The sequence below is a fragment of the Galeopterus variegatus genome, unplaced genomic scaffold (assembly GCF_000696425.1).
Source record: "Galeopterus variegatus unplaced genomic scaffold, G_variegatus-3.0.2 Scaffold5246, whole genome shotgun sequence".
NCBI classification, from domain to species: Eukaryota; Metazoa; Chordata; class Mammalia; order Dermoptera; family Cynocephalidae; genus Galeopterus; species Galeopterus variegatus.
Window position 1 is genome coordinate 5875 of NW_007731357.1, and position 9320 is coordinate 15194.

A 9320-nucleotide genomic window follows, 5' to 3' on the forward strand; every position below is an offset into this window, starting at 1 on the left:
ACTTTTAAAAAATTGAAGTGGAAGGAATACTTCCAAACTAATTTTACAAGACCAGCATTACCTTAATACCAAAACCAGACAAGAACACTACAACAAAGAAAACTACAGACAAATATCCCTGATTAACATAGATGCAAAAATCCTCTACAAAATACTAGCAAACTGTATTCAACAGCTCATTAAAAAGATCATTCACCATGATCAAATGGTATTTACCTCTGGAATGCAAGAATGGTTCAACATGCACAAATCAATGTGATTCACCCTGTTAACATGATGAAGGAAAACCATATGATCATTGCGATAGATGCAGAAGCAGCATTTGACAAAATTCAACATCCTTTCATGATAAAAACTCTCAACAAAATAGGTAAAGAAGGCATTTTCCTCAACACAATAAAGGTCATATATGACAAGCCTATAGCTTATATCATACTCTGCTGAAAAGTTGGCTTTTCCTCTAAGATCACAAACAAGATAATGGATATATTAATTAGCCTGATCTGCTCATTCCACAATGTATGTACAGGTATTGAAACATCACATTGTATCAATAAATATATACAATTATTTATCAATTAAAAATAAAGTTAAAATAAAAAAAGAAATATATGTATTTATTCTTGGTTCCCAGTTCCTGACACAAGAGCTAGAGCTTGTAAGACCCTTGGAATCACCTGAGTGAAAAGCTTGTCTTTTTGTATGGTGATGAGGTAACTGGTGGCTGGGGCATCTAGATAGCTTCTGTAAGGAAGAGAAATGTTATTCCCTCAATATTTCACAGAAATGAGAGAACACAGCATAAAGAATGTGACTGACAACTGGCCTATTAATTCTTCCTGGACCTTTCATTATCTGTACTAGCATTAACCTTTGATATTCCATCAGGATCCACTGACACCAGTTTAAGTTTCTGAATTTCTTTTTTTGAGCAGTTCTATTTATAAGGACTGATATGTCATGATTTTTATTTTCTTAGCAGTTCTTCAGAGAAAGAGAAATTTTCCAAAAGAATAAAATGCATCCTATTTTACAAAACACACAGGCCCTTTTGACCACTTTAAGGTCCAAATATTTATGGGACATTATCTTATTTTCCTTATATCTGGAAACATTTTGCAATTTCATCAAGCCAGGACTGCATCATTACTCATGAATTATTCCCAACTACATTAACAAAAGTATGACAAATAACCTAGAAAGAAGATGTAATACTGAAACAAATTGTCATTCTTCATTCTTACTGCACTGCCCAAAATATTTTATCATTTTTCAAGAAGGTATAAAAGAGAGGAGACACCATCTTTGTAGTCTACTTTTATTTTTTTTTTTGTCCTTTTTGAGACCGGCCGCACCGCGCTCAGCCAGCGAGTGCACTGGCCATCCCTATATAGGATCCGAACCCACGGCGGGAGCGCTGCTGCACTCCCAGCATCGCACTCTCCCGAGTGCACCACGGCCTCGGCCCAGAATTCATAATTTTTCATTTTCCATTCATGAGAAAGAGAAGAAAGTTCACAGAGGAAGATGTTTTCAAATTACTAGATAAATTAGGAGATAACAGAGATAGACACAGCACCACTCTAGACACTGATAGTGATAAAACTGATCGTACAGTGTAAGAGAAATCTCAGCCTCAGTCTTCATATGACCATAACCTAGAATTTTCTCAAACTCAAGAATCAAGTTATGAACAATATATTTCTTTTTTTTTTTCCTTTTTTCGTGTCCAGCAACGGATCGCAACCCTCAGCGTCGCGCCCGTACCGGACCGGGACCGGCAACGGGATCGCAACCCTCGGTGTTGCTCCCACACCTCGCTCAGCCAGTGAGCGGGAACCGGTCTGTATGTGGGATCCGAACCCTTGGCAGGAGCGCCACCGCGCTCCCAAGCGGAGCACTGTAGCAGTGCGCCACCAGGCCGGCCCATGAACAATATATTTCTAAGGACCAAAAGGAAACATGATATTCTTACCCCATCGGTCATGCAAATGGAAGGATTTCATCATGCAGTATTTTTCAACAAGAACCTGGACCACCTCATTTTGCTAAATGGGTGTGACAGTATTCTTTACCTTTTATGAAGCTTGTGCATCAAAATTTATGTGCTACAAACGTTTCCTGCTTAAGTTCCTACTACAATTTCTAATAAAAAAACTGAAGGGTCCATTGGACCAAGATGGTAAATGGTGATAAAGTTTCCCTGTTTACTGAGAGATCAGCATTATATTATTTTCAGGGAGGTAAACCTTGCTTCAGAGAAGGCTCAAAAGCATGGAGTGTCAAATACCATACAAGTTTAAGATATAAAAACCAAACTTTATAAATATGTGTAATTTATAGAAACAAGGTTCATAAATCTTTTTTTAAAACTTGACAAAATCCAGTGCTTTGTATTTTATCCTGGCTCACATTACCCCTACCTTAGCTTTATGGTCACTCAGGCTCTCTTCATTCCGTCTGCTTCAGGTTAACCCCTCCACATGTGATTTTGGTCCTCTTTTGGGATTTTCTGCCTACAAATAAATGCAATGCACCCTGTGTCTGAGACAAAATGACCAACTACTCTCAACTCTGACTCCTCAGTCTATTTCTCTCTCTTAGCCAATAATATCCTTCTAGAAAAGGGGGCAACAACTCACTACATGGTCATACTCCCCATTTCTTTCATTATTCAGTCCACTGAATTCAAGCTTCTATGTCCTCTCCTCCTTTGTTCTAATGATAACACTTCCACTAAGGTTATTAATGGCCTAGTTGCAAATCTATGCCAATATTTTTTTCAAAAACTGTAAAGAAAAGTTACTAAAACATTATATATTCTAACTCAATAGAATTTTAAACATAATTACTTATTATGAAACTATTACAGAAGAAATCATGAAAAAATATGAAACCACAGGAAATACAATCTCCAACAATTATACACAATTTAGATTGTATTTAGGGCTTATTATATGTCAAATACTGTTCTAATTGCCTCACATATATTAAACCATTTGATTCTCACAAATAACACTGTACACTGGCCAGCTGCCAAAAAAACCAAAAAAACCCCACAAATAATGCTGAGGTAGTATTATTATCCCTGTTTTACACATGAGGAAACTGAGGCACAGAGATATTAAGTTACTTATCCAAGGTTACACAGTTAGTGGCAGAGCTGTGATCTAAATTCAGTTTAATTCTAGAGCCTACACTTAATCTCTACATTATACAGCTTTCTGCAGTTAGGAGAACTACAAAAATGATCATTACAAAAAGATATGGCATGATTTTATTATTACTTTCAATTTTTTCCATCACCATGAAAATAACTAAAATAACACACAGCTTTACAAAAATAAATTTTTATTAAAAGCAGTAGAGTCTGAGCAGGAAGACAGTACAAAGAATGTAAACAATGTAAACATCACTACATTCAGCTCAGCCTGATTGAAAGCTGAAAGACAACTCTAAATGCTCTATGTGCCCTTACTAGCAAGATACATTAATTCTATTTTACACAGACAACAAGTCTAATTTTGATTAGGACAAAGTATTTTATCGAAGTCGATCCCAGCGCCAAATACTGGCATCATCACAAACAGCTATAAGAATGCTGCTATCCCTGCTAAAACTGGTTTGTCGAATAGCAGCACCACATTTATGATGAGTCAGTGTTGTACATCTAGGGAAAAAACATGACAATGGGTTAAATACCATACATAATGTTGTCAGTACCTACCTTAAAACAGTGAATTGGAAAATAAACAGATATCCCAATATAAAAAGCACTTAAAACTAGAATATACGTCACTAAGAGCTGTTTCAAATTTCACAAAATTTGGGTATATCTTAAATACAAGAGGCACCACATAATTTAAAAAAAAAAAAAAAAAAAACTTGTCACCAAGGTACTCATTAAAAACAATTATTGAAATAAAAAAGCAATACTTTAACTCTGAGACTAGTAAATGTTAAAAATTATTTAAGGATGGCCCTGCAAATATCAATTATTTCCTCTATACTGGCATAAAATTTTGTAGAAAAAGGCAGAAATTTTGAATAGAAGTTTCTAAATACTTACTTGGCTTTATGAGGATCTTCTACTTCTAAATCCCAAACATAAAGTTTGCCAACCTGATTGCCCAATGCAAGCATCTGTATAAACATTTAAAAAAATATCAAATTAATAAAAGCACCAGGCTCTAAAGCATTCAAGCAATCCTAACACATCTTTCTTATTTCAGTGAAACCTCAGCTCCAGCCTCTTGACTCTACTCTTGACTATTTCTTTGGATGTTATATTCCTGATTTGTAAACAGGAACAAGAGCAATTAATACTTCAAACTAAATACTTAAGTAAATAAGAAGGCATTTTGCAAATTTATAAAGGGCTTTATAATTTATATTGTTAGCATGGTACTCTTTCTTCTGCCTTAAAGAATTATAGCAAAAGCTGTGGAAAGCCCTTCCAAAACTTTCTTGTGAAATAAATATCCAGGCAATTTGTTACCACAAAATCCTAACAGAGTTCTTTGATAACTAGTATTTTGTCTCTGTCTTCCACCTTGACTTTTCTCTAAGTTATTCAAGGAAAAACCTACATAAGATTAACACTCTAATCACTAGAACATTAAATATTAGTAACAGGTGTTACACCTAACTTCCATCACTGATAACTGACAATTGCCTTTATCATAAGCACTACAGATGATGTGCAGACCCACAAAGAGAGAGTGAACAACATCAAAGGGCAAAGTAATCAATATAAAACACCAGGGTAGATTCTTAGAGGGAAAAAAACCAAAGAAACAACTTTCAGAAAAAGCTGGAATTGCAATGGTCTTTCATAAGTCAAATAATTTCAAAATGTAAAAATATGATGCTACCTTTTGCCAGAAATCCATAGAAAACCTCATGTACCAAATGTCACATTGGCTGTAATCAAATCGGCCAAGAATAGTCACATTAGACTCACTGGGTTTGATTTTATCTATGTCATCTTCCATTTTGCCAGGTTTCCAGCACACAATGGCATTTTCACAAGACTAAAAAAGAGAAATGAGAAAAAGAAATGTTAATTGTAAAACTGAATTTAAAAAATTAAAAACAAGACTTTTTCACTACTATCATTTTAGAACTGACAGCTCTTAGAATCTGGTTAATCCATCTACTAAGTACAGTGATGTACATTCATTTATATTTACAGTGTCAATGTCCACACTTGAAGATAAGAAATCTGATTATCAACAGAATTAAACAATATAAAAGATTTACACTGTCCAAAATATTTATTTTGGAAGTCACAATTTCTCTTCCAAATTAAACCAAGTGCAGCATTAGATACTTGAGCACCTAGAGACTTGAAGTGTTATAGCAAAACACATAGTATTTATACATAGGACTCTTCATAGTCTGGCCCTTGCTTACTTCACTAGTTTCATCTTTCCGCATTCAATTTCCCATTCCACTTCTAAAAACAGATGGTTCCCTTTACTTTGTTAACTATTTAATCGTTCATCCACAGCGTCTATGCTACATAGTACGTGCTTAATAGATGTCTTAGGAAAGTTGATGAACTCATAAAACGGGCCTTAGAGCTCAGGTAATAAATAGTGCAATAACAGCAATGGTTTAACATGAAGACACTGATATGGGAATGGGATCAAAATAGGCCACAAAGTTACACTTTCCATATCCTATAACATCAAATCTTTGTGCACACACTTCAACTTAAGCAGTAAGTGGTAAAGAATACAATGGAAGAAAAATTGCAAAACTGTGGACACTATTCATGTTACTGTTTAGGTCAGTGGTTTGCTAAGGGACATTTGGCAATGTGCCTTGGCTGCGAGTGGGTAGAGACCAGAGATGCTGCTAAACGTCTTATGATGCACAGGACAGCCCCCTATAAACAAGAATAATCTGGCCCAACCTCAATAGCACCATGATTGAGAAACCCTGGTGTAGGTGAACAGTGCCCCCTATAGTTTTACAGGACAGCCAATACAGTCACAGGTGCTAGCTCTATGGGGTTCACCAGCATTTAAACAGTTTAACAGCAGGGCCACTGAAAGATTAGGAAGATGATAACACATTCTTTTTCTTCTCAACCTTTTTCAGACTTTTGAAATCGAAGCACTATATGATCTGTTATACAAGTTCTTAACTGTAAAGTACCTTAAAGATCACCTAGTTTGATAACTCTTTACTAAGTGCTCAAATGAATCGATAGCCTGTGGAGTTTTCTCAAAAGACTCATCCTGGCCCCAACTCTACTGAATCAGAATCTCAAAGAGGGAAGGTGAAAGAGAAGAACTGTAAAATAGCTCTTCAAGTGCTTCTTACTAACTGCACTGGCAAGGATTCTTAATTGTTAGAGACTCCTCATAGAAAACTAAAGCATAGGGAGGTAAAAAGAATTTGCCAGAGTTAATGGATGGATGGCTGCACTTCAAAATCATCTAGAGAACTTTTTAAAATTACAAATCCCCAGTTCCTTATGTCAGATTTAAAATCTCTGGGGGTGAGGTCTAGGAACCTATTTTTACCATGTTCTTCCAGTGACTCTGATGCAGAGCCTGATTTGAGACCACCAATATAGTTTGGTTCAACATCCCACCTAAGATTTAGAAATCCTTTCCTGTGGTCTCATTAAGTTCTAAGAGCAGAAATTTAAAAGCTGTTGGCTTTTTACTTTTGCTACCAAAACAATGGAGTAGAAGTACTTTTCCCTATTTGTCCCACTAAATATAGCTTAGAAGTATATCATATATGAGGGTACTTCGAAAAGTTCATGGAAAGACTTGTACTATCTTTTAATTCTACTTTTCCATGAGCTTTCTGAAGTACCCTGGTATAAAGCAAACATAAGACTCTGAAAGGTAGAGAAAAGGCAGATGAGTTAGGAATCCCGGAACATAAATGATACAGTGTTGAGTTCCTTGGGTTTTCATTTGCTTTATGCTAGAGAAGGCAGCAGCAACTCAGAAATGCTAATGGGTGAAGACGAAAAAGCTTCAACGAACGTATGCTTTCTCTAGCCAAGGACCAAGAAAGTGGCAGCCTAACAAGATAGAAAATTTTCAGACAACGAATACGCTACTCAGCCAGACACCACAGACAAATCTGTGGATCTATCTCCACTTAGCAAAAGACTAAGAAAGTGGCAGCCTAACAAGACAGAAAATTTTCAGGTAACAAATAGTCTACTCAGCCAAACACCACAGAAAAACCTGTGGAATGTATCTCCACTTGAAGCACCTCAAGTGCAAACCCCTGATTCCCCCATCCCCCCTGTGGTAATATAATGGGGTGACCCTCCTCCTCCTCTCTGGGATGGAACAGAGAAGGCCTAGTAGAGTCCAGACGTTCACAACCACTTGGTGGTGAAGGCCAACACCAACCACCCACAGTGTCAGTGGAGACCACTAGGGCAGCAGTTATGAGGCATCCCAGCCCAACCCAGCTACAGTGCTATCATCTGAGGCCTAGTGGAAAGCCTGAATTCTCACCCCACCCAGCGATAATGAGACACCATCACCAAGTCCACTGAGTGGGAATCTGGACTTACACCTCCACATGGCAACCACAAAGCAGTGCTCCCCTTCCCAGCAAAAAAGGTATCCAAGGAAACCTGCTTAAAAGAAGATCTAAATGAGATCCAGAGTCTCATAATACCCAAGATATCCAGGTTTCAATCAAAAAATCACTCATCATACCAAGAATCAGAAAAATCTCAACTTTAAGAAAACAATCCATCGATTCCAACACTAAGATAACATAGATGTCACAACTATCTGACAAGGATTTTAAAGCAGCAATTCTAAAAATGCTTCAATGGTACAAACAAAAACAAATTCCTGCAAAGAAATAAAAGATATGAAGAATCAAATGGAAATTTTAGAACTGAAAAATACTATCAAAATTAAAAACTCAAATCAGTGTGCTCAACAGCAGAGAGAAAAGAGTCAATAAACTTAATGATAGGACAATAGAAATTACCCAACATGAACAAAAGAGAAAGCAGATTAAAAAAAAAAAAAAAAAAAAGACATAGTCTCAGAGACCAAACGAGAGATCTAACATTCATATGATCAGAGTCCCAAAATGAGGGAAGAGAGCAGGGCTGAAAAAAACTTGAATAATGACTAAAAAGTTCCCAAATTGAGCCAAAAATGTCCCCCAAACATAAAACTACCACAGATTCAAGATGGGTCAGTGAACCCCAAATAAGATAAACCCAATGAAATCCCCTTCAATTCACATTATTCAAACTTCAAACTAAAATATACTCACACTCAATCTGAAAACTAAAGGTGGGGGGGAAAAAAGCAGTAGGACAGAAAGAACACCTTACTGATAGGGGAAAAACAATTTCAATGACAGCAGATTTCTCAACAGAAACTATGGAGGCAAGAGAGAAGGCACAACATTTTTCAAGTGTTACAAGAAAACAACTGGGAAACCAGAATCCTCTATTCTTCAAGAATGAGGAAGTGAGCCATTCTCAGATGAAGAAAAACTAAGAATTTGTCACCAGCACACCTACCCTAAAAGAATAGCTACAGGAAGTTTTCTAAATAAGAAATGATTTAAGAAGGAATCTTGGAATTACCAGTAAGGAAGAATGGAAAGAGCAAATTTGGTAAATACAATACTCTCCTTATCCTCTTTAGTTTTCTAAATTATGTTTGATGGTTGAAGCAAAAATTTCAACACTATCTCATGTGGTTCTGAAATATAAAGTAAATATTTAAGACAATTATATTACAAATGGAGAAGGACAAAGTGATGTAAAGGAAAGTAAGGTTCTATACTTCACCTGAATTGGTAAAATGTCAATACACATCAGACTGTGACAAATTAAGTATATAATATGAGGGTGTTTCAAAAAGTTTGTGGAAAATTACAATTAAGATAATACAGATCTTTCCACCAACTTTTTGAAGACCCCTTGTATAATGTAACATTTAAAGCAACCACAGAAAAGCTACGCAAAGAAATGCATTCAAAAATACTATAGACAAAAATAAAATTCTAAAAAAATGGTTCACATAACCTACAGGAATTTAGGAGGGAAAAACCCAGACAGAAATGAATAAATAAATAAAATGGCATACTTAATGTAATTACTGATGTTAAGAATAAAATATAAATGGTCTACATACACCAACTAAGACTGGCAGAGTGGATTAAAAAAATATATGGCTCGGGCCGGCCCGGTGGCGCACTGCGCTAGTGCGCCGCTTGGGAAGTGCGGAGGCGCTCCCGCCGAGGGTTCGGATCCCACATACAGACCGGTTCCCGCTCACTGGCTGAGCGAGGCGCGGGGG

General features: G+C 36.5%; 1 protein-coding gene across 2 annotated transcripts in view; it reads right to left on the reverse strand.

Moving 5' to 3' along the window:
- Positions 1-3334: 3334 nt before the first annotated feature.
- EED (embryonic ectoderm development) overlaps positions 3335-9320 on the reverse strand; it is a 31290-nt gene continuing 25304 nt past the window's right edge. Inside the window, exons 10-12 of one of the 2 annotated variants that reach the window (XM_008589140.1) lie at positions 4875-5033; positions 4070-4143; positions 3335-3670 (exon numbers count right to left, since the gene is read on the reverse strand). In XM_008589140.1, coding sequence (XP_008587362.1) covers positions 3544-3670; positions 4070-4143; positions 4875-5033 — 360 coding nt within the window. In that variant the 3' untranslated portion in view covers positions 3335-3543. The remainder of the gene's footprint in view (positions 3671-4069; positions 4144-4874; positions 5034-9320) is intronic. The other variant, XM_008589139.1, reaches the window with a different exon arrangement.